The 25,728-nt window shown below is 44.9% G+C and overlaps 1 protein-coding gene across 6 annotated transcripts in view; it reads right to left on the minus strand.

Moving 5' to 3' along the window:
- Rgs6 (regulator of G protein signaling 6) overlaps positions 1 to 25,728 on the minus strand; it is a 491,090-nt gene that overhangs the window by 92,572 nt on the left and 372,790 nt on the right. For 5 of the 6 annotated variants that reach the window (XM_070030921.1, XM_070030918.1, XM_070030923.1 and 2 more), the window contains exons 4-7: positions 10,343 to 10,393; positions 6,551 to 6,657; positions 5,296 to 5,347; positions 1,043 to 1,107 (exon numbers count right to left, since the gene is read on the minus strand). In XM_070030921.1, the coding sequence (XP_069887022.1) occupies positions 1,043 to 1,107; positions 5,296 to 5,347; positions 6,551 to 6,657; positions 10,343 to 10,393 (275 nt within the window). The remainder of the gene's footprint in view (positions 1 to 1,042; positions 1,108 to 5,295; positions 5,348 to 6,550; positions 6,658 to 10,342; positions 10,394 to 25,728) is intronic. The other variant, XM_070030920.1, reaches the window with a different exon arrangement.

Raw genomic sequence — 25,728 nt, forward strand, 5'->3', positions numbered from 1 at the left:
ATAACCATGACCACAAGATGAATACAGAATAGCTCTATCACTTGCAATGCTCCTCTGGGCTATCTTTTTATGGTCACATAAACTATATCCATAACCACAGCCATTGATCTGTTATTCCCTCATGATACCTTTGTATTTATGAGAATTTTGTATAACTGGAATGGCTGGCTCAGGACTGGATTCTTGCACTTAACAATATCCAGTGTGTGTGTGTGTGTGTGTGTGTGTGTGTGTGTGTGTGTGTGTGTGCGCGCGCGCATCAACCACTCACTTTTTTTTATTGCAGAATAGTATTCCACTGCATAGATGAACCATGCCTAGTTTAATCATTCACTTGTCAAAATATATTTGGGTTGATTTTAACTTTTGTTGAACAGATATAAAGCTATCTCATGTAATAAATGTATGTTGAACTTTACAAGAAATTGTCCAACTATTTCTCAAAGTAGCTGGACCACTTTGCCATCTTACCAGTAATACAGGAGAGCTGTAGTTGTTCCATGAACATATGATTAAGTATTACTTTAAAAACATTTTTTAGTTATCCTAGAAGATATGTAGGTATGTCTCACTTCAGATTCTTCTTTCCAAATGACTAATGGTGTTGAACATCTTTCCATATACTTGTTTATCATCTTTTTGTTTTCTTTGGTAAAATATATGTTCAAGTCCTTTGTCTATATTTTTCTTTTGAGACAAGATCCTCCTATCCATCCTAGGAGGCCTTAACTCAACAATTCTTTTGCCTTAGCCTCCTAAGGGCTGGCATTTCAGATGTGTGCCCCATGCCTGACTTCCTTTGTGTACTTTTATGTTGAGTTGTTGATTTTTTATTGTTGAGTTTTCAGAGTTATTTATGTAAAGATTCATTTGTATTGTGATGAGAGGAGCTGAAGACAAAGGAGAGGAAACAGAAGAGACTTCCTCTCCTCTGTCTGAAATGGACTGGGGGAGACAAACAGGGGGAAAGGACAACTTTCAATAGCACTGCAGCTATGATTGCTCTTCTCCAAGATCAAGCCTTGGAAATAATTATACTTACAGCTTCATAATCTGCCAGTTCCAGTCTTGCTTTATTCTGCATTGTCCTCTTACAGAGATAGATGGCTGAGAGGAGAAGAGAAATTGCAACTGTATCAAGCCATCAGTGCAGTAGATCATAAATCCACCATCCATCCATCCATCCATCTATCCATCATCCATTCATCCATCATTCATCCATCCATCCCTTTTCATTCATCCATTAGCTCCTCCTGTGTGCTAAGCTCTGTCCTTGGAAGAATACATTTTATCAGTAAAAGTCATGACACTTGACCTCCAGGGATTTCTCTGTAGGTCAGGGTCAGATAAGGACTCTGTCTACCAATTTTGGTAACTTCTCATCTCTCTCGTCACTCTGCTATACATCAAATATGCTCACTCTGTGTGATTATTCCTGACTGTGACCATGTAACCCACAGGTCCTAAAGCCCCACACTGAATCCTCAGAGAAGGACTAGGGCCTTTAGGATAGACAATGTGGCTCTTTATGATACTTTCTCTGCTTGTCCTGCTACGCTCTTCTCCTCCCTCACATGGGCATTGCAAGGCCACCAAACTTCTGGTACATTCTTTTGATTATGTATCCTTTATAGGGAAGGGCACTCTCTTCTTTCTTCTGCTCCTGTGTCTATCTAGTAAGGTGATACTAATCTCTGAAGACCCAGCTCCATGAGTGGGATCGATCACACAGCCTCATTCCCTACACTAGTGTTCCTGTTCACCGAGGCCCTGTGCAGATTACACTGTCCTCTGAGTGAGGTTGAAGGCTCTTTAAGGACAGAGGCTATGTCCTCCACTTTACCATGATCCTGCATCTGGGCCTGTCCTGCCAGGTGGTGGAGAACAGCAGTGGAGTTTAGGGTTGGCTCTCGGCCAGGCCAAAGAAGGGTTCTTAGCCCTTGATCACTGGGACATTTCTTCCTCAACCTTCATCACCTCTTGCTAAATCTGCTTCTTCAGTGTCTTCCTTCTTGGATATCAAAGAGAATGATCCAAGAAAGAGGAGATGGCTGGCATGAATGATCAACACAATGAAAAAGAGAGAAATATCCAGAGGAGCTGTACCTCAGCTTAAGGATGCTGAGAGATCTCTAGTCAGCTCCTCACTGGATTCACCAGCTGCCTCCCTTTGCTCAGAAGAATTTCCTGCTGATAGTTCACGTGTCTTCCAGCCTGCAGCCCTCTATATGGGCTAGCCACACATCTACCCCCAGCCTGGGTGCTGAAAAGAGTCAACTGTAGTTGTTTCCAAATCTGTTTATGTCAGGCTCACCTGTTATTTTTAATAATGGGAGATTCACTAACTGTTGGCATATATATAACAATCCTAGATCTTTGGTTCAACGGAATGGTTTTTCAACTTTGCCATGATGTGAAAACCATATACACCCAGTAGAAATCATCCTTTAAAATTTTAAATCTGGATCTTTTCTTGAGCAAGTGATATGTGGCCTGAGTCTTTTGTGATCTAGGGCAGCTCCCTGTCAGCCTCCTGATTCACGAGGGCAAACACCAGACTCTACAGTGTGCCAGGATGCTGAGCTTCTAGGTTTGGTAGGTTTGATATAGCTAATGTATATTCCACTTAGGATAGTCTCCATGTACCCTGGCATGGCTAGGATGTGAGTGCACCATAGCTGAGTGGCATCAGTGAACTGAAGGTGAAAAGGGAGTTGTTCTTATGAGGGTTCCATTGAACCATTTGGAGTACTAAGGCAGTTGCTGATGCTGGGATCAGGGTGGCAGCAGTGACTCCTTATCCCAAGCTCACTGTGGGTCAGTCACAACTTCCAAGATTTGTCAAATATCCCCTTAACTCAGCACTGCATGGTAGATCTATGAGGCAGGTTCAGTTATTCCTCCATTATTTTCAAATCATTCCTTCTTATTGGGGCTCTACAATGGCTCCCCCAAACTGAGTCTGTTCTCATTATCTATTGACAATCAGCAACTTCTGAGCACCCATTCTCTTTTTGCCCCATCATGCTACCTCTTGCAGCCTTCCAAGCTTGCTGGCCTGGCAAGATCATGATGTGGCCACATCTGGGGCATAGCAATTGAAATAGAGTAGGTTAATCAGTAAATATTTGTGACATGAATGTCAATCCCAATGGCCTCATACTCGTTTGGCTGGCTCATTCATGGCTGGTGTTCTACTACTTAACCCATACCTCCAGTCCACGTTTTTTGCTTATTATTTTTGAGATGGAGTCATGTGGGCTTTTCTGCCCAGGCTTGCTTTGAACCTTGATCCTCCATCTCAGCCTATTAAGTAACCATGATGGTAGGCATGAGCCATTAGTCCCTGACTAGCTATTCTGGTTTCTTAGCTTCATTTTCGTGTTATTTCTGGTTCAAGGATCACCACAGTGATAATCATATTTCACTACTTCAGTAGTAACAATACAAGGCCGATAGCAACCATACCCTAAGCAACAGTAATACCAGCCATTACCACGATGCAGGTGAGAACATCCACCTGGTGTAACTGTTGCCACCACAGAGATAAACACCACCCACCATGAGTGTGGACTCCTTACCACGTGACACCTATCGACCAAACAACCCTAGGAGACAAGTAAACAAACTGCTCTAATTTCAATCTGGTTCTGTGGCACAGTAAGGTTAGGGGAACTTGCCATGATCACACAGCTTGTGTTGCTGGCGATCCTGGCCCTCTGTGTCTAATTTTCTCTCGGAAAACACATTTCTTAAATCAAACTGTTTCAGAAATTTGAAGACATGTATATCCTGCATCTTGACTTCTCTACCAGATCTGAAGACAAAAACTCAAGATCACTTGAGAAGCTGTCATTTGTACCCTTGTTTATGCTGCCCACTGAGATTCTGAAGTGGAGAAAACCAGTAGAGGAAAGCAAGCAATTCTCTTGTGTGTGTGTGTGGTATCAGATGGGATAGAGACGTTTTTTTAGCTTTACTTGAGCCTGGGCCTCTGGGCCCAGCCTCCTCCCACCTTCTCCACAGCCTGGAACAACACTGGACTTTGCATTCACAAGGGCACATGCTGTCACAAAGAACTGAGCGGTAATGATTCAAACACCAACTTGGGCCCCTCTGGGCTGTCTTTCTGTCCTAAAGGTCTTGTTTTATGATTGGTCCGGACACAGCTTGGCTCTCCGCCGGAGGCTCAGAATGGGACCCACATCATCAGAGGCCACACAGCAGAGCAGGCAACCTGAGGGCTCTGGCCCTCACACAAGCTCCGTCTTCCAGACTCAAACACTAACCAGCAAACCTTGCTGGCTTCCCTCTCAAGACTGCATACAGTGGTTCCTTCCCCTAAAATACATGAGTCAAAGCTGTGTCTTTCAGACAGGCTTCCTGGACCCCACCAGCCATACACCTTCCCATTACTCCACCAAGCAGCTACCAGTTTCTGGTTCCACAGTGCCTGGGTGACTTGAGTGCCCCAGTCCACACGAGACTGCCACCTCAGTGGCAGGAACTCATGCAAAGGGGCAGGAACTACTGCTGTGACCTTCAGGCACGTTATACAGGTGATCAGGAAAGAACATGGGCAAGAGAGCTGTGTGGATCTAAGTTCAAATTCTGCTACTTCCAGGGAATGTCTGTTGACCTCTTCTAATAAAGAACCAGGATAATTGGTAAGCATTTATCCAGAAGAAGTTTGTCTCAGGTATGTGCCACGCACCGGAATATCTAAGAATGTACAAGGTGACCAGCCCTGCCTTCTCTGGGCTTCCAGTCAACTGGGAACTTCAGAGAAATGGGACTGAGAGGGGATGTGGTATGTTTGGGCCTTAAGTATAGGACTGATAATACTTCTTCAGAGAATTGCCTCATGGACGTATTAACCGCTTTCTATTTCCCTAATGCGAGGAAGTATCTGTATACTCATTTTCAGTCTGCTTTTCTCTCTTCATCACTTCCCACCATCAAACATACCAATGAGTTCTTAGTTTTAACAAGTATGTGAGAATAGAAGGAGCCAGGAGAAACAGCAAGTTGATCCAGCCAGCCCTGAAACTCTATCCCTAGGTCACAAGTGTTGGCATGGGATCCCAGGTCTCCAGGCTCCATAGAAAGAATTTTGCTTCCCCTTGCCCTTCTCTCTTTGAAGAAGTGCATCTTTCAGTGCCTGGGGCAGGGAGTCTATTCCAGGGCACTGAGCAGGGCGAAGGCCCTTCTTTCTGTATGCCACCCAGACATCAAACCTTATCTTCTGCTCTCCCCAGAGGAACAAGGAGGTGTGGCCAAGGCTCTGATTCTCACCATAGTCAGTGTTTTCAGGTTCCCAGCAGTTTGAAGGCCAGAAATAAGGAGCCTGTGGAAAAGTGACAAAGCACAAGATGTTAGGATCTAGAGGTACCCACCCTCCCCTCTCCTCCTCCCAGCAAAGCCCTGCCCAATGGCAGCCTCTCCCCCCCCATCTCTGGTGGTCCACTCTATACCCAGTTCTCTCCTGTTCTTAAATGCAGCTGAGACCAGTCAGCATTTTAATCTAGGTATTGAGAAATGATATCCAAGGCAAGCAATTTTTTTTTAAAGAGTGACATTTAATTTACAGGGCAAACATTTCTTATCCTAAAATAAAGTCTGGCTTGTCAGATTCCTGGACATCACTGGGTTCTCTTCCTTGCCCACTTTTTAGCCTATTTGAAGAAACCCATTCTCAACCTTTTGTAGTTTAGACTTTTCTAAGTGCCACATTCATTCTCTGAGCACCTCAGTTTTCTCATCTGTACAATGGGTGTCATGTAACCTTCCAGAAGTTCATTCTTCGAAATAGATGAGGAAATATGTGCAGAACGTCTGCTATGGGCTGAATGTGCTTGCCCTAATTTATATGTTGAAATCTACACACACACACACACACACACACACACACACACACACACACACACACACACACACACACACACACACACACACACACACACACACACACACACACACACACACACACACACACACACACACACACACACACACACACACACACACACACACACACACACACACACCCTCCCAGAGTGATTGTATTAGGAGATGGGACATGGGAGAGGTGATCAGATGGATGGGATATGAAAGAAGCCTGGAAGATATCCCTTGTTCCTACCATTCTCTGAGGACCTAGCTAGAAGGCACCATATAAGGAAGAGAGAGAGAAAACCCTCACGACACTGAATCTTCCAGCCCCTAGATCTTGGACTTCCCTGCTTCTGGAACTGTGAGAAATGAATTTCCGGTATCTATAAGCACCTTAGTTTATGGTATTCAGTGACAATAGCCCCAAATGGCCTAGCTAGTGCCCCCTCAAATAGTAGGCCCCCAGTGAAGGTACTCTGTGACTAGTTAAGTAGGCCAATCCAACAGGCCAGATCCAAGTGTCTTTGTGTTTCTTGGTGCTGGTGAGGGTGAATCTTGCTCCCTTAGGAACTCTTGGTCATTGTAGGTGCTTCTCATCTGAGATAAAATGATGGAGAATGGAAAAGGATTGCTCATGGAGAAGAGCCAGCAGGCCTACCTGGAAGCGGTAAAAGGTACCATCGTCCTTCATGGTGAGAACATGGTCAGAGATGGGAAAGATGTAGCCCTGGGCAGCTATGAGGCTTCCCAGGTGTATTGCTTCAACTGCAGAGACAGAAGGAGGTACAGAGCAGATTATTCAGGTGTGACCTACTTGGGAGAGCTGAGGGGGCAACTAGAAGCCAAGGGTCACCATCCCCAAGTGACTCTGTTAATCCCCAAGTGACTGAACTTGCCCCTAGTGGAGGATTGGGAGGGGAGAGGAGATGGCCAGGGAGACCGTCCTGTATTTGGGCCTCCTCTGAGGATCTGACAGTATTTAGCTTCCCAACTCTTCAAGGCCTTCCAGAAGCAAGCCAGATCTAGTTTCATGGTTAGGAGCACGGGCTTTGGCATAGATGAACTAGCGTATAATGAGGTGAGATATTTCACATAAAGCATTCAGCCCTGTCGGGTACAGGGCAAACACTCAATAAGCACTGGCAGTTCTGATTCATCGATTTCATTTTATCATGTTGGATTGTCCTCAGTCATGATGAGCAGGCAGCCTCCTTGTCCAGAGAGACTTTGGACTTGGGTTGTACCCCTGATCTGACAGTGGCCTTAAGCAAGTAGGGCAAAACTTCACTTTCTCAGAAAACTGAAGCGAGGACAATGAGGTGAGTGGTGACATTAGCGGGATCAATTTGACAGAAGTGTGACTATTTTCTCCACAATCAGCTTGTGGCTTTGTTACCAGACAGACGTAAATTCACACTGGTAGCTAAAGATTTATGTTTATCCTGAACAGAGAGAAAAGAGAAAAACCTAAATGCTTCTTCTACACATTGTTTTAGACATGGAACTTGACATAGTCAGGAACTCTCCAACAGTGACTAATTTCACAAGCTTTTACTCTTTAGTGATTTGTTTTGGCTTTCCTTGTAAACTTTGTCATATGGTTGAATCTAATCCTAGGACTCACTATTCTCCTTTGGAAGAAGTGTGTACTCCATGAGTAGGCAACGTCAGAGTGAGTAGAGTTTTGTTTTATTCACTTAATGAGGAGCCTTTTGCTTTTTAAATTCTATGTATGTGTCCCCTGATGCCCCATAGATGTCAAAAGCTATAGACCCTCAAGATCTTATATAAAATGGTGCACTATTTGTATAATAAGCTATGCACCTCTTCTTGTATATGTTAAATCATCTATACATTACTTGTAATGTATACATTACAATGTAATTACTTGTAATGTATACATCTATACATTACTTGTAATATCTGATACAATGGAGATGTTATATGCAAATAGTTGTTATTCTGTGTTGCTGAGGGAATAATGACAAAAATCTACAGAGGTTCCTAAAGATGAATATTTTTTTCTTGAATATTTTCAGTCCAAGGTTGGTTGAATCCAAGAATACAGCCCCACAGATACACAAGGCCAACTGTATGCTTCAAGAACCATGGGTCAAAGAGCGCCAAGAGTGGTTGTCTATACCTTCAATCTAAGCACTTGAGAGGATGAGGCAGTGGCATGGTGAGCTGAAGGCCAGCCTCGACTGCATAGGGAGAATTTGCCTAAATAAAGTAAAACAACAACAACCCCCATCACCCCCCCCCCCCCAAAAAAAAACAGTCTAGTCCAGCAAGAAGGGAAGTTTCATTGTTTGCAGGTACTCCCAATCTCAGGGATAAAAGAGCAAGATGCAATAGGAAGGGGACTTCATTTTACCAACATTAGAGCTAAAACACCTACTCTGTCCTTTGAGAAAAAGATTTTTCTTAAAAATGTGACAGGTGGAAAGAAAAAGAAACAGAGGGAAGGGAGGGAGGGAAGAAGGGAGGGATAAAGTCAGGAAGGAAGGAAGAGAAAGGGAGGGAGGGAAGAAGAAAGGGAGGGAGGAAGAAAGGAAGGGAAGGAGGAAGGGAGGGAAGGAGGAAGGGAGAGAGGAAGAAAGGATGGGAAGAAGGTAGGGAGGAAGGGAGGAAGGTAGTAAGCCAAAGAAGTGCTTTATACAGTCAAAGTAGCATTCACTAATAGCACATGGATAATTAGCTTTACTTATCTACAATTTTCATTTTTTTCTCCTAGTTATACTGTGAGGGAGGAGGAAGGGAGGAGGAAGGAAGGGAGGAAGGAAGGAAGGAAGGAAGGAAGGAAGGAAGGAAGGAAGGAAGGAAGGAAGGAAGGAAGGAAGGAAGATTGGATATGCTTGATTTTCCCTGGCTTTCATTTGCCTCATCTCTGCCCTGCATTCTCTGCTGGTGAATTGGTATGACTTCTCATCAGCTACTTCTCAGAAGCCTAAGTGGTTCCCAACCCTGATATCCTCCCAAGGGCTAATGCCTACTCTAATGCGTAGGATAGACCATTATAGACATGACTGTCTCCATTCTGAAACTTTTACAAAAGCTTCTCATGCCCGGACCAGAGGGTTCTCACCTATAACTAGCTAAGTTAGGGGCTTCTTTTCCTCCCTATCCTTCTCTTCCTCCCTCTCCTCTAGAAACACATAGTCTTAGAACTCTACTACCTTCCTTTAGCATCCTAATCAAAGGAACATTGGCTTCACGTAAATGGAACTAAACTGGCCGATGCTCATGTAGACTGGGTGTCACAGTGGATCATGAGTCCAGGATGCATGAGGGAAACATACAGCCAAATGGGTTTAGGTTCTATCCCTTAGATTAATTAGCATTTATAGGTTCTTCTTGGTACTAAGAACTTGACTAGAGTTAAGATTGTGTGTGTGTGTGTGTGTGTGTGTGAGTTGTGCTAGTTATCAATGTGGGCTAGCATTGTTTCTCTGAATGACCTGCTTTTCAGAGTCTCAGAGTTCTGGCAAGTACATTTAATTGAACTATAAATTCCAGCATCCAATAGTCAAGAATAGATTAGCAACGTCATTTAAAACACTAGAAAGCCCGAAGAGACATCCCACTCCCAATAAGGTCCACAACTCAAGGTCAGATGTCTAGGGGAGGCTCTTGGAAAAGAAACCCTCAGAAAACATGGTAGATAGGGACCACTTAATTTGAAGTAAATAGTTGTAATCACTCCCAACACCAAAGCAGATTCATACTAGTGGATCTTTATAAATGTGACCTTCAGGGATCAAGAACACCCTAGTAAGCCAAAGAAGTGCTTTATACATTCAAAGTAGCATTCACTAATAGCACATGGATAATTAGCTTTACTTATCTACAATTTTCATTTTTTCCTCCTAGTTATACTGTGAAAACACATTTTTCTGTTTACTTTCTGGTGGGAGGACAGATTTGCAAAGTGTCTTACTAGTCAGAGTTTTGTTGTTGTTTTTCTTAGTAGAATTTGTCTAATTGAAATGCACAATTAGAGCTGAGGAAAAAAAAAAAAGAAAAACCTCCATCATTCCTTCACTTCTTGCAGAAGCAGAAAACAGAAGGAGTCTTTGCAAATAATTAAACATCTTAATTGTGGATCAGGCAATCTAATTTTAAGAGCTGGCTCTAGAAGGCTGCTCAGCGACAGGCTACAACTTATCTTTAATTGCCTGCCGCTAACGAGAATTCATCTCATTTCGCACGCTATTGTATTGAGCTCTTTGGCATTCTAAATAGTTGCTCATTTCCTCAAAGGGTGATTTAAATATGAAGATAGATATTCGGGGAAGAAAATAAATTAATTTTTATTTTGTAAATAGGTTGATGCCACATCTTGGGAGTCCACACTGCAGCATCCAGTTTTCAAGACAGAAGGACAGCTTGATTTAGAAGTTGGCATTAAAACCAGGGGAGGTAAAAGGCAGGGTCAAGGGTCAATTACCTGGGTCCTCAATGGAGAGGTTCTTCATAAGCCACTGTACAACATCAGTACCTGCAATGACAAAACAGTGTCTACTGAAGACCTTGTGGGTGCTTAACCCCGGGGCTTATCTAAGAGAACCCTATTTCCTATCAGCATACAGCCTGAGAGCTGCGGGATAGTAAGAGTTTTCCATTGTAATCAATCCTTTCTGTCTATTGGTATTTTCTATCATTACTATTATATTCTTTTCCCCAAAAATTCATTTTGATGACTCATGTTATAGCCACATTTCTAGGGGGTAGCTTAAGGAAACTTCCTGGGAATACAGATTTCAACGGGTTCCCCAAGGCAGGCCAGATGAAGCTCTGCATTATCCTCTTCCTCCTCTTACCTCCTAATCCTCATCATCCTCATCCTCACCATTATTTTACCATTGCTTTCTTCAGCTTCCTGCCTTTACTGACAAGGTTCTTGCAAGGCTGTCTCATTTCTTCTAGCTTGGGCCTACCCTGGATCAATGTACCCCTGAATCTGTGTCAGACACTTCTCTGTATTCTGCAAAACTTCCTTTGTCTACTCCTGGGTCTAAGCTTGATCACAGTTCCTGGCTCCTCTGCTGTTGGGTATGGACTGAGTTCTGTCAATGGGGTGTGAGCAGAAATGGCCTAGGCAGTGGCTCTCCACGTTCCACCCACCCTTGCCTTCCCCATCTTTGGGTAGAGAGGACTCTGGGAATCTGGGGTATTGAGCAGAGCCACAATAGGGAAGGAGCTGTGGCTCCAACTATCATGTTCCCACTGAGTTTATCCCACTGAAGGATAAACTTGGTTGTGGTAATCCCCTGAAATTTGAGAATTATCTATTGAGGCACATAGTGCTACCTTAACTAATATCTAAAATCATAAGAGTCAATAGAATTTCAAAACTTATTTACTTCAACCCAATTTGATACTCATCTCATCTAAACACTTGGACAAGAGGTTCAGAAGAGCCCCAGTATCTTGGAACTCCCAAGACTCTACCGGTAAAGCAATCTGTTCCACTTTTCTCTTAATAAAAGGTTATACTTCTCATTTGGCTTTAGTTTTGCCTTTTGATAATAGAAAAGCAGACCTAAACACAGACACAACCACTCTGGGAGAGCAGTCCTTCAGATACAGCCTGGAGTTCTTCACCATTTTCATCATGGTTCACTGCATGAACATGCGCCCTTTTGCTTGTTTCCTTTTGAAAACAGGATACTTGGAACCCATGTTTTAACAGTGAAAAGTCCAACTTCCTGGAAGGTTTCTGAACACTGGTCAATTTCACCTTCCAGTAATGCCCAGCCTTGAAAGAGGCTGTCCCCTCAAGTGGAGTGCTCGATGGGGGACAGCCTCACAGGAGTGGCATTCGCAGACTTCTGCTGTACGTGTGGGGCCTTACTGGGAGGTAGAGGATGCTCTGCTCTATTCACTCCTGGGCTGGGTTCTCAGATGGATGACTAGAGACCATCAGAGAATTTAAACCAACAGTGCCCTTTCCCTACAAGTCAAGTTTCTTAGAAATCTAACCAATGGCCAAGGAATCAGTATAGGCTGGAGGGCCTAGACATTTCATTTCTGTCTGGCTGAGTGTGTGTGTGTGTGTGTGTGTGTGTGTGTGTGTGTGTGTGTGTGTGTGTGTGCACTGCCCAGTAAGGCTGCCCATACCCCATCTCACTCTTCCTGGGCTCCCACCCCCTCAGTTCAGCCTTCAGCATTTCTTTACATTTCAACCTCAAAAAACAGGACTTCTAAGCTTCTTCCTGCCCTGGCTCCCAGATGGCATCTATCAGCTAAACTTTGGGTCAAAAAATACTTCCATTTATTCATATTCTTTGAGAGAGAGAGAAAAAAAAGAGAGAGAGAAGAAAGAGAGAGTGTGTTCATTTCCTCCAAATTACACAAGTTCAACATTTGTCCTAGGAAATGTCGAACAATGCAGAAATCAAACAAGAACTATAATCCCACATTGGGGACTGGGGGTGTGTGTGTTGGGGGGGGTGGGGAGATGGTGGTGGGGGGAAACTGTAACCTGTTTTTTTTTTCTCAAAAGAAAAATAGTTCTTTTCTGTGGGTTGCCTGGAAACTGTGAGGTTTCCAGCCTCACTCCAGCTCTCCCCAGGGCCCGAGGATTATCTTTCTGCTGAGCTTGCTCAACCATTATTTATCACCTGCCAAGATTGATTACTCACCCTGGGACAATGACAGCCCTTCCTTTCCCCTGTTAATTACTGTCATCATTAATATCCATGTCACTAATTAGTATTCATTCACACTGAAACTCCTTCCTTGCTATCATATCCGCTCCCCGACCCCAGCCGCAGCACCATTGTCTAGGGATTTTGCCCCCTTTTGGTTTGTAGGGCTCAGTCTGTGGCCTAATTGTTCTCCCCTGTCCTCCAACCCTGGAGAGCTAAAAAAAAAATCATGTTTAAGCATTTTTCTTGTAAAGAGGGAAACCTAGCGCATGGGAAGCACCGAGCTGGGTTTCTGGAGCCTGGTGCAGCCATTGTGACCATTGTGGTGTCATCTGGGGACTTGTATGATTGTGCCCAGGGCCAGGTGAGGTCTGAGACGCTGCTCCCAACTGTCCTGGTCCCTCACGCTCAATCTGCTATGGCATCACCCTACCACTGCTCCTCACACACTGTGGGCACTGTTAGGTGGATGGTAACAACCGCAGTGAACTTCTTGCTGTCATGGGTGTGTGTAATGTCGGGCCTCCTTTGATTGACCTGGGAGTAACCACCTTCCAGTATCTGGCAGGAAGTAGACCACTGTGCCTTCAAACCTCAGGACACTCAAGGAATTGAAACCTGACGTATATCATGCCCTTACCGAGACTCCAGTTACCACCTGGTCGAAGCAGGCAAGAGGCGTCCAAAGAGAGACTTGCATTTTTTTCTTTCCATTTTTCCTGCCCTCTATCTCCACCCTCCCCGCCTCGCCCGCCACCATTTTTTCCTTCTACAAAGTACCTGAAGCAGATTCATTTCCCGTTCCATCTAGAAACCAGTGCTGACCCTCTGTCACCACTGTTGGGTGGGATCCTACCTCAGAGCAGCTGCCCTGTTGGGGACTTAAGATGAGATATGCCATAACAACCACACCGGTACAGGAGAGCCACCTCTATCCCCACAGGACCCCCAAACACGTTATCTGAAAGTTGCTCATCTCTTAATGTGTTCCCCAATTATCACGACACACACCAGAGCAGCCCTTCGCTGCATGCAGGTGTCACTAGTGCGTTTGAGTACACGGAGTCCATTGATGGCAGCCATGCGCTACATTTTCTGTGTGTACTTCAATGATGCCTTCCGCAGATAAACAGGTATTGGGATCAATCCCAATGTCCTCTAACAGGGAGCTGAGTAAATAAAATTATGGCTTATTACTGAACACCTAGTATATTAAATGAAAAAGCATATATTGTAAAATGACACTTTTACAATAGAGAAAATGTGTGATGTCCATATACATACACATATCTATATGTGTGTATGTAAATATGTGTATGTATACATATGCATCCATATGTATGCAGAAACCAAGAAGAAAATCTTCTTGAAATACATTTAAATTGTTAACTTTATGTTATCTTGGGCCAAAGAGAGACTTCCAATTCTGAGCAATTTCTATTCTTTGCATCTCTACAACAGGCTTCAGAATAATCCTACTATAATGATAATATGATATAATGTAGATTATTATCTCCATTGAGTAGATGTGTGGACGTAGGACTTTTTAAAAAGATATTTCTTTTATGCCTTAGTTAAAAAAATTAAAAATGTAACAATAGTGCTGGGGTTATGGCTCAATGGTAAGGCTCTATGCCTAGCTCAAGGCCCTTAGTTTGGTTCCTAGTACTGCAAATGAATGAATACACGAACAATGAGCTCTTAGAGAAAGCCTAGCTTAAGAGGACATTGTTTTTGGGTTTCAAGAATAGGCATACCTTGGGCTGGGATGTAGCTCAGTGGCAAAGCACTTGCCTAGCAAGTGCAACATCCTGAGTTCGATCCCCAGTACCAAAAAAGAAAAGACAAAAAAAATACAGTTAAAAAAAAACCCAAACAAAAAAAAGAATAGGCATACCACATATCTAGCAGGAAGAAGGAACTATATGAGGCAGAGAGAGTGTGGGACTTCCTTGCAAAGGCATGGCAAATACAATGTTTCTTACCGGGCATATGAAGCAAGAAGGTACTGTGATCAGAAAGCTAGAGACTTAGCTGGGCATCAGTGGTTCCTGCCTGTAATCCTAGCTAATCAGGAGGCTGAAATTTGAGGATCATGCTTGGAAGCCAGCCTGGGCAGGAAAGTCCATGATACCCTCTTATCTCCAATTGATCATCAAAAGGCCGAAAGTGTAGTTGTGACCTATGTGGTAGAGTTCCAGCCTTGAGTGTAAAAGCTAAGGGACAGAGTCCAGGCCCTGGGCTAGCACAGCACTGGCTCATTTACACAAAAATGATAGGTGAAGACTTGACTGTGACTCATGGTATGTCCCTTCTAAACTGCAGAGCCCTGTGAAGATCCCTACGTGCCCACCCTCCCCAATATTTCCTTATGTCAACTGTGGGGGAAATGCCACACGTTTGGATACACAAATCCCTCTTCATAACCCCTGGCTCATGGTTTCCCTGGCTCATAGTTTCACAGGCCCACACCTGCCCTATGCCTTCAGTTCCTCACAGGGAAAGAGAACAATAATAATAGGACCTGTCAACATGGCTATGAAGGTTAAAGGAACTTCCATGTGTGCAAAGTGAGTGCAGTGTCTGGCACCAGAAGAAACACTAATGTACATCAGCTATTAGTAGAGTTGATGTTTCATTGACCTTGTATTAGAGCCAAGCATCTAATCGAGTCCTCTGCCCAGCTGAGAGAGACGGCAGCAGCGTGAACGGCAGCTTGCAGGATTCACCTGCCTTTACATTTTAGGCCCCAAAGAGTGTCTTTTGATACTGATGGTCAGCTTGTTGGACAGGAGGCAAAGGAAGGAGCCTAGCAAGGTTCTCGAAGGGCCCGGGTCCTCTGCCTGGCAGCTTTTCTGACTCTTCTCCTTTAGATATACGCTTCCCAGAAGTGAGGACAGAAAGCCAGACAGGAGCACTCACTCCAGTGTCATGGACTCTGCGTAGTTCTGGTTTCTGATGCGCTGGTCCTGGCCCATCCCTTCATCCTCATCTCCTTCCCCATTCCACTTCTGTTATGTGGATCGGCTTTCTACCATCCCATCCCCTCAAGTCATATTCTCCCCTTCACCCCTAACTTGTACTTCTATACTCTGCTCCTGTACATCCTTTACCCCCAAACTTCCTTTGGACAGCTTCCAATCCTCTCAGGCTTGGCCAAGGTGCTCTGGGGTTCTACTTGCAGAGAAAGTTTCCTTCCTTTGGGAACACTCATCTCAGCTTGGAATTCCATAGCCACCCCTTGATCACATGGTCTGTCCCTCTGGGTTCCTTTGCTAGAGCTGCATCGCCGGACCTCAAGTGGGGAGGTTCTCATGGCTTCGGTGCCTGGATGTCTGTTGTCACGATGTCAGGAGAGCTGGTGAGGAAGCTGGTGAGTTTCTGATGGTCTTCTTGCAAGAACGTCCTTGATCTGCAGAAATATCACCCTGATTCCTGCCTTCCTCTTAAAATGGTATTTCTCCTCTGTGTGCATCTCTCTGAACAAGTTTTCCCTTTCTTTTCCTTCTTTTTTGTGTGTGGTAGTATTAGAGTTTGAACTCAGGGCTTCATAGTTGCTAGGTTGGTGCTATACCACACCTTCACCCATGTTTCTCACTGTTGTTTTTCTGTGTGTGTGTGTGTATGTGTGTGTGTATGTGTGTGTTCAGTATGGGGCTTGAACTCAAGGCCTGGGTGCAGTCCCTGAGCTTTTTTTGCCCAAGGGTATCAGTCTATCACTATGAGACACAGCTCCACTTCCAATTTTCTGATGGTTAATTGGAGATGAGTCTCACGGACTTTCTTGCCCCACCTGGCTTTGAACTGTGATCCTCAGATCTCAGCCTCCTGAATAGCTAAGATTTTAGGCATAAGCCACTGGTGCCTGGCTCAAGTGCCACTTTTCAAAGGGCAATGAATCATTCTGGATTAGACCCACCCCAAATACCTTTCCTTAACTACTCACACCTACAATGACTTTATTTCCAAATAAAGTCATGTTCTGAGGTTCTGGAACTTAGGACCTCGACATGAGTTTTGAGGAGGGCACTACTCAACCCTTATCACCCAAATAGGAACTGGGGCATGGAGGGAACACTTGGCATAGAAGTAGGGATTAGTGAATGCTTATGCATCAATATTTGTATTCCAAAACATACCAGATAACACATAATCACCAACCGCACACCTTAGACAGGCATTTTACAAGCACAGTTTTAAAAGAAAAGTTTAGGGCTTTTCATCCACTGAAATAGTATTTTCCCTCTCACAAAAAAGAAAGAATTCATCTTTTCTTACAAAAAGAAAGGAGAAGCACAGAAACAGGGGGACAAAGGGTAGAACTATTCAGCAATGATATTCACTAGATATTATGTTGGAAATGAACTTTACAACTTGGTGGGATGGGAGACAGGAGGAGAAAAACTGGGAGAGAACGAGGGAGGGGGTAACACTGTTCAAAAGCAAACGTACTCATTACCTGACATATAACTGTAACCCCTCTGTACATCACCTTTACAATACAATTTTTTAAAAAGAAATCTCAACAGAATAACATTAAAAAAAAAGTTAGATCTGGGCACTGGCTCATGCTTGTAATCCTAGCTACTTAGGAGGCAGAGATCTGAGGATAGTGGTTCAAAGCCAGCCAGTGAAGAAAAGTATATGAGACTCTTATCTCCAATTAGCCACCAAAAAGCTGCAAGTGGAGTTGTGGCTCAAGTGGCAGAGCACTAGCCTTGAACAAAAAGCTCAGAGACAGACCCAGACACTGAGTTCAAGCCTCATTACTGCCACCACCAAAAAAAAAAAGTTAGGTAGCAAATTTAACAATGAACATTGCTTTTCCTTAGTAAACACCAGAAGCAGACAGCAGAGATGAAGGTCGAAAAGCAACAGTCAGTCTTCAACCTTCACCTCCAAGCTGGAAGGCGCTGGCCCTCACTTCTCACCTATAGGTAAACATCCACTCACACAGGTCATTCTGACCTGCTCTGAACAGGTTACCAGTCACACTATGGACTACTGGGTGATATCCAAGGTCTTAAATAAGGGGCCTGCCAGCACCATGTTTTGGAGGTCTGATTTCCAGGAACCTGTGACACCTGCCCCGCACTGCCTTCCCCCCTTCTTCCTCACCAACCACCCAGAGCCCACGCAGCAGGAAAGACAATGGGCTGAGGGAAGCCGTGGAAAGGCTCTTCCCTCCTCCCCCAGCTCCACCAGCCCTACCCGGCCCCTTGACTCCCCATTCCCTGCAATTTAAAGCTTCCTGGTGCATTATGAAAAATAATAGGGGCAGGAGCCCTGGCGAGGTTATTACCAACTCATAAATCAAGCAGGAGGCTCCGAGGGCTGTGGTGAGGTGTCTGAGATGGGCTCCCGGGTTTGTTATCTCGCCCGAGCCCCCACCATTGATTCATAACCTCATAACCCTCCCGCGCCTGAATCTCAACTCTTATATCTAATTGTCAGCAGCTGAGTACATGATTTGCAAGAGGATGCGGGCACCGGCAGACGTGGGGGTGGGGGAGAGATTAGTTTTGTCAATCAAAAGCATCCAGGACCAGGCAGTAAGCACCCGGGATTTAGCTCAACAATCAGCTTATTAAAGGGAAGGCTGGGGATGCCTACATTGATTAGGCCTCTGTGCAGGGGGAAATGGAGGCTCGTAGCCACAGAGGGGGTAGCTCCTGCTCCCCAGGGTGACTGCTGTTGCTGATGGCTTTGGACTGAAAGACAGAAATTTAAAAAGAAAAAGAAAAGAACCACAGAAAAACAAATAAGTACAGCCACTGCTGCTTTGGGAGAAAGCTGTTCTAATGCCTAGTGCTCAGGTGGCTTCATCAGAAAGCATCTGGAACCTTCTCAGAGTTGTGGAGCATTTCCAGGAGGGCTGGAAGGGACATGGTGGCTGGAGAAGGGGACTGGGGGTTGTTTTGCACCCCAGGATTGTCTAATGATCATTTCATTTGTGCAAGTTTGAGTCTGAAGAGTGCTTTATGAAGCTTTTTCTCTTGAAATTAATCTGCGGGGTGGGGTGGGCTGAGGCTTTCTTGAGGGGCCAGGAAGGGAGAGCAAGTGGTCTTCCTTTTAGTCCCCTGGCACCAGGCTGTAGCCTCTCACCTGGAATCTGCTCAGCCAGCCCAACCACATTGCTAGAGCGGAAGCATTTCCACAGAACGCTGGCTGGAAAGGTGGAAAGTCTACAAAGAGCCCTGGAGTCTTCCCCCAACCTGGGGACAGAAGATGTGCATGTCAGGCAGGCCACACCTGGTGAGCCTGGTGTTGTACTCTGTGCCTCAGTTTACTTATCTATGAAATAGGACCAGCTGTTTGTTCAGATTCTGTTTTATGAGGATTCAAATGAGGAGATGTAGACAAAGATACTTAGAGTGGTCCCTGGCTCTCTGTGTTAGTCACCTTTCTATCACGGTGACAAAAAAATGCCTGAGACAAACAAACATAAGGAGGAAGGGTTTATTTTGGTTCATGATTTATTGGCTGCTTTTGGTTTTGGTTTTTGGTCTATGGTGAGGCAAAGTGGCATTATTTGAGTAGGTGGTGGAGCAAGGCAGCCAGGAAGCAAAGAGAGAGGGGGAAGAGGACCAGAATGCTCAAAATCCGCTTTAAAGTCATGCCCTAATAACCTAACTTCCTCCCCCAGCCCCTACTTCTGAAAGGTTCCACCACCTCCCACCGGAGCCTGGGCAGTAAACAAACAGCCAGAAGGCACGACCTTGACCTCATGTATCCGCAGCGTGGGGATGCAGGCTTTGCCCTCCGCCCTCACCTTCAACCTGGCCTCCGGCCACGCCAGTAAATATGGAAATGATGTATAGGTGAATACATGGTGGCAGAGCATCCTCCACGCAAGGACCACAGATGCTACAGCCCATGGGGAGAGGAAGGAACTTGACCTACGTAGAGAGCAGGAGGAGATCCAGGATACAATGGAGAGAGGACAGGCAAGAGGGCTTCTATCTGGCCTCGAGGGCAGTAGGCCATTGCTGATGGGCAACAAATGGGGGACTCTTGAATCTCTTTTCTATTTTTTGGGGGGGGGGGGTGGAAGTGGGGGCTTGAACTCTGGGCCTGGGCTCTGTCCCTCAGCTCTTCAGCTCAAGGCGAGTGCTCTACCATTTAAGCCACAGCAACACTTCTGGTTTTTTTGAGTGGTTTATTGGACAGAAGAGTCCCATGGACTTTTCCCGCCCAGGCTGGCTTTGAACCGTGATCCTCAGACCTCAGCCTCCTGAGTAGCTAGGATTACAAGCATAAGCCACTGGCATCCAGCTTTCTTTTCTATTTTTAAATGTTTTCTTGAGCAGAGTAGGGACTGGGTGGGAGAGGGTGGAGAGTGGACTCAGATCAGCCAGGAGCCATTTCAGATGGTTCTTCTGGAACTTGGCCTACTGACTCTACTTCCCTTTCTTCACTCCTGCCTCCGCTCCAGGAAAATCCATACTTGCCACCCATTGGTACCATTTGGCTTTTGCCTCATGACCAAGCCAAACAGACGGTGACAGATTTCTCTGTTCTCTTCTGATTTTGAATAAGTTTGACCTTGTTTTGTGGCATGGCTCATGTGAGATCACTACAGGCCTTCGGAAGCCTCTGGGAAGGAGGCCCGTGGCTCGGTGCCGTGCTGTGGACATAGCTTCACAGGAGGCACACTGGGGCAGACGGAGACATGACTCTAATTCCAGATCTCTCCATGTTAGAAGATGGGAGAAATGTTGTCAAGGCCCGCATCTTTCTGACAGGCGGTCCTTTGTCACTGAGCCAGGCCAGCCCAACAGACAACCGATGGCTTTCGTTCAGAGAATGTGTGGAGAACATTCTTAGATGGGGAAAACCCTGTTCCTACAAACAACACAGTAAGCCCAAGCTCTCTCTGGAGCTTATTCTTTCTGCTTCCATTTCCTCACCCCAGCCCCACCCCAGGAGGCAGTTGCAGGATTGGATTTGAAGCAGTGACTAACTAAAGAATAATGAAAGGGTGGGAAGGGGAAGAGCTGCAGGATGAAGGCGGAGGGGGTGAAAGGATGCCGCTGGCACTAATTACAGGGATTTAGGAGGAGTGACACCAATAATAAAGTCTGTTATATGCCTTTCTTGGTCGCTCTGCCTCTCCACTAATGCTATAGGGGTCTTTAAGGAGGAGGACCCCTGTATCTCTCAGGCCACCTCGGTCCTGAAACCACACCACAGATTCTCAACAAACAGCTGATGAATTTACAGAGACTGGCATGTGGCGCTGTGCATCACTACACTTTTTTCTCAGTGAAGAGCTTGATGTGTTTGGTTATTTAATGGAGCCACTTCTGAATCTTCAGTGTGGAATTCTGTCTGCTCTGTGTGTGCAGACCAGTGCAAGCATGTTCAACAAATGGGGCCAGGGGCTGGAAGGTGGCTCCGTGGTAGAGCGCTTGCCTTGCATGCATGAGGCCTTGGGTTGGATTCCTCAGTACCACATAAGCAGAAAAAGCTGGAACTGGCACTGTGGCTCACGTGGTAGAGCACCTAGCCTTGAGCTGAAGAACTGAGGGACAGCGCCCAGGCCTAGAGTTCAGGCCCCACGACCAACAAACAAAACAAAACAAAACAAAATCAAGTGGGGCCAACATACAGCTCTAGAACACATACAGGACTAGAACTTGTGTCAATTGCCCATTCTGCCTACCTTGATCCTCCAGGGAATATTCGTATGAAAAAAATTCTGAAAAATATATGGAAAGTCCAGATTAGTATTCAGGTGGAATGGCTCAGTCTACAGGCAGAACTAAAGGCTGATGCCTGATGGAAGTAAGATTAAAAAAACAACACGGTCCACTTTTCAAAGGCATTTTCTCAGCAGTTGGTGTGTTTGTGCTGACTACCGATTACTTATTAGGCAGAGTAGTGGATTGGAGATCCACACTGGTAGTGTATTAAGAAAAGAATTGGATATAGATTTGAGGGCCTGGACGAGTTAGATTCAGCTGCATCTTCTAGAAAAATTCAAAAAATGAAGTAATAGTGGTGTGCACAAGATAGAAGTGTATTTGACAAAGGAAGTTTGGAGACAACTCCATAGGCTCATTGCTTTATAGTTTCTCTTTATCCACCCTAATGGTTAGCTTCCATTCCCAAGGACCTCATGGTTTTAAGTGGCTGATGAAGCATCAGCCATCACTTCCCAGTTTCAGGAAGGAAGGGAGAAGAAAGAAAGGTAGAAGGGAAAAAGAGTACTCTTCCCAGTTGATACCTCCCTTTAAATACATGTCTTTTTGGTTGGTTGTGGGGCTTGAACTCTGGGCCTGGGCATTATCCCTGTGCTCTTCAGCTCAAGGTGAGCACTCTACCACTTGAGCCACAGCACCACTTCCGGTTTTCTAGTGGTTTATTGGAGATAAGAGACTCACAGACTTTCCTGTCTGGGCTGGCTTTGAACCTCGATCCTCAGATCTCAGCCTCCTGAGTAGCTAGGATTACAGGCGTGAGCCGCCGGCATCCAGCTAAACACGTCTTGAGAGTCCTATATTCAACTTATAAACTGTGATAGACATACTCACCACTCTTCAGAGATGCCCACATCCTAATCCCTGGAATTTCAGATACGTTATGTTATACAGGCAAAGAGATTTTATAGATATGATGAAGAACCTCAGGAGGAGAGTTTATCCAGGGGCCAAATGGAATCACAGGGAGAGAAAGGGATACAGTAAAAAGCAGTGTAGGGAGAGCAAAGCAAGTTCTTGAGAGCTGCTGGCTTTGAAGACAGAAGGAGCCATAAGATGTGGCCAGACTTCACCTTCAGATATGTTAAATAAACTCCCACTGTGTACAGTCTCTTAGTTTCTGGCAGTGTTAGAAAAGAAACACAGGCATCTATGGCCAGAACTCAGCCACCTGACCATACCTAGCTACAAGGGTAGCTAGGAGAAGAGTTTCTTGCCTGGAGCAACTTTGTTTTCAGTCAGAAATGGGGGCTCTACTGTTCTAAGGAAGGAGGGGAAAACATGTTGGGCTTTGTAACTGCAGATTGCTTTGTGGGCTATTATATGAATGGAAGAGTCCCTATGTTTAGGATAGAATAAAAATGTTCTTCTCAAAATAGAACTAGCAATACTTTGAATCCAAATCCATCTTGAGGAAATATACCTAGGCATAAAACAATTGTCAAAAGTACTGTGGTGCCAGGTGCCAGTGGCTCACGCCTGTAATCCTAGCTACTCAGGAGGCTGAGATCTGAGGATTGTGGTTTGAAGCCAGCCCAAGCAGAAAAGTCCTCATGAGACTCTTATCTCCAATTAACCACTCAGAAACCAGAAGTGGCACTGGGACTCAAAGTGGTAGAGTGGGGGATGGCCCCCAGACCCGGAGTTCAAGCATCAGACTGACAAAAAACAAAGTACTGGGTCCACAGATCCAAACAATTCTGTGACAGAACATGTTATGTGCTGCTTATTTTAGCTTGGAGTTAGTAATCAGAAATGCTGGGCCTGCCTATAGGCCCAGTTAAGTTCAGCTGTAAAGTTTGGTGTCTAAAATAGGGCTTGTAATTTGAGAGAAATCTATTTCTAGTATTTCTCTCAGTCAACTCAAGCTCTGGGCAACAATAACTGAGAATCTACTTTCTCCCTTTGACCTGCTGGAATATAAAGCCTGCTAGAGAGATTATCTACAGCTCAGCACAAACAGGTGCTTGTAAAAAGAAAAGTGCATGGTACATCAGAGATGCTTGATCAATATTGTTTGTCTGAATGACCAAGTAAGTCAGTGTTTGCATACAGGTGAATCAAGGGATTTCAGTAGGTTACACTGGGAACAAAGGCCGAACTGTGTTCCCTGAATTTACAATACTCACCACTAGGGGGAGAGAGAGCCAGACAATGCAGGGATTGTCCACTAGTGCACAGGGCACTGCACTAGAGGTATTTGCTGGAACTGTGGGAGCAGGCCCTGCTTCAGGCTTGCAGAATTTGCTGAATCTTCCTTCCTCCTTTCTTTGCTTTTTTTCCCCTTTATTTTATTTCCTTCCTTCTTTCTATTTCTTTTTGTACTAGAGATTCAACCACTGGAGCCATACCCTCTACCCTTTTGTTTGCATTTTCTTTTTGAGATAGAGTCTTGGTACCTATGCCCAGGTTGGCCTTGAATTCATGGTCCTCTTGTCTCTACCTCCAAGCAGCTGGGATTGTGGGTGTGCACTATCACACTCAGCTTGAGCGGGACCTTAAAGAACTTAGGTAGGGTAAAGTGGCATCCCGTGATGAGAGGGCGGCATATTCAAAGGCACAAATACGTAAGCAAGCACATATAGGATTAGTAGGTGTCAGGCACAGTTCCAAACACTTCACACCTACTCACTGACTCATTTATATGCACAGCAACCTGTCAAAACCAATACTTATCAACTAGTATTTACAGATGGAGGTCCGCTGACTTCCTGCAGCCACACAACCTGTAGTAAGTGGCGAAGCTGGGATTCTAACCCAGACCCTGTGACTCCAGAGTCCATGCTTAGAGCCAGAGATAGGTATTTCTGTAGGATAAGAAAGAAACTAGAGGTTTCCATTGGCCTGCTGAGGATAAAGTAAGAAGTCTGCTTTCCCTAGCCAGGGAAAGGGTCCTTCCCAGACACTGCATGTGCTAGCAGCACGTTGATGTTGGGCCTCCAGCCTCTAGAACTATGAGAAATAATCTTCTTTGAGCTGTTTATACCATCCGGTCTGTGGTACTTTTGATATAGTAGCTTGAGTGAAGACAGTGACTTCTGCAACACATCTTACAGACATGGTAGCTTGCCTATCTTAAAAGCCAAATGCCTCAGTGCCTCTGATATATAAGAATACTGTTTAACCAAATGAACTCCAGGAAACAGACCCAAGTGGGGGCACGTGGGGGACACAGAAAGGGTTGGACATGGGTGAACAAATGCAGCAGTGATACTCAATTAGACACTAGTTAAAAATGAACTATACAACTTGTGGGTGGGGACAGGTGGGAATCTGGGAGAGTGTGGGCATGGGTGACATCATCTGTAAAAAGGTAGTTATTGCCTGATTTATGTAACTATAACCCCTCTGTACATCACTTTTAAATAATAACAATAAAAAGTAAAAATTAAGAAAAAGCCAAACGAATTATAAAAGCTTTGGGTATCAACTCCTCAGCAAGCTACATTATTCCACAACATGCTCCTGGTTTAGCTCTGTAGCTAGATTACTTCTGCCCATAGACAGACTGTGTGTGTGTGTGTGTGTGTGTGTGTGTGTGTGTGTGTGTGTGTGTGTGTGTGCATGCGTGCACATGTGTATGCACATACACCAGTACTAGGGAACTGAATTCAAGGCCTGACTTTCTTATTTGGCTTTCTCACTAATGGCTGGTGCTTTACTACATGAGCTGGCTTCCACTTCAGCTTCTTTTGCTGGTTAATTGGAACTAAGATTGTTCTGCCTGGGCTGATCCTCATCTCAGCCTGTTGAATCGCTCCAATTACTGTGTAGCCCCGCATACTGTAAGTGATTAATAAATGTGGGCTATCTGTGATGATGCCAATGTCCATTGTATGACCATTGTCCAAGCAGTCCCCTGGCTTCTGACTGCCTTCCTTCCAATCACGTGGAAGAAGAGAAAGGAGAGTGAGCGGGGGATGGAGAAGACCCAGGAGAAACTCGAATTGAGCAGGGTAGAGGTAAGGAATGTGTCCTCGGTTAGATGGTATTTTCTGGGTCTTACAAACCATAGCCACTGACTATTGTAGTGGATTCAAGCCAGGCTTTCTCTCTTTAAGAAGCATGCCCATGAGTAATTGATACGTAAGAGTTAAGGCAAAGTAATGTAGAAGATCAAATAATAGAGAGGATTGTATATTGCACAATAATCAAATAAAAAAGTAAGTACACAGAAGGTATCTACACATATCCCGCAGGAGTTAAAAAAAGAAGCCTCACTTCCCAGAGTGTCAAAAAAACATCTCCCAAAATAGCGCCACCCGCTGGAGACCAAGTGTTCAGCGCGGGAGGTTTCCTATTCAAGTCATGGCCATCTCATAATGCAAGATGTATTTAATCCATCTCTGGGCGCCCCCCCCCCCCCAATCCTCACAGTCCCAACAGTGTTCAAAAATTAAGCTCAAAGACTCCTCTGAGACTTAAGGTGAAGTCTTCGCTGTTAGCCCCAGTAAAATCAAAAGGAAATGACACACTTCCAA

Source organism: Dipodomys merriami, unplaced genomic scaffold (genome assembly GCF_024711535.1).
Source record: "Dipodomys merriami isolate MVZ:Mamm:240054 unplaced genomic scaffold, mDipMer1.0.p SCAF_1, whole genome shotgun sequence".
NCBI lineage: Eukaryota > Metazoa > Chordata > Mammalia > Rodentia > Heteromyidae > Dipodomys > Dipodomys merriami.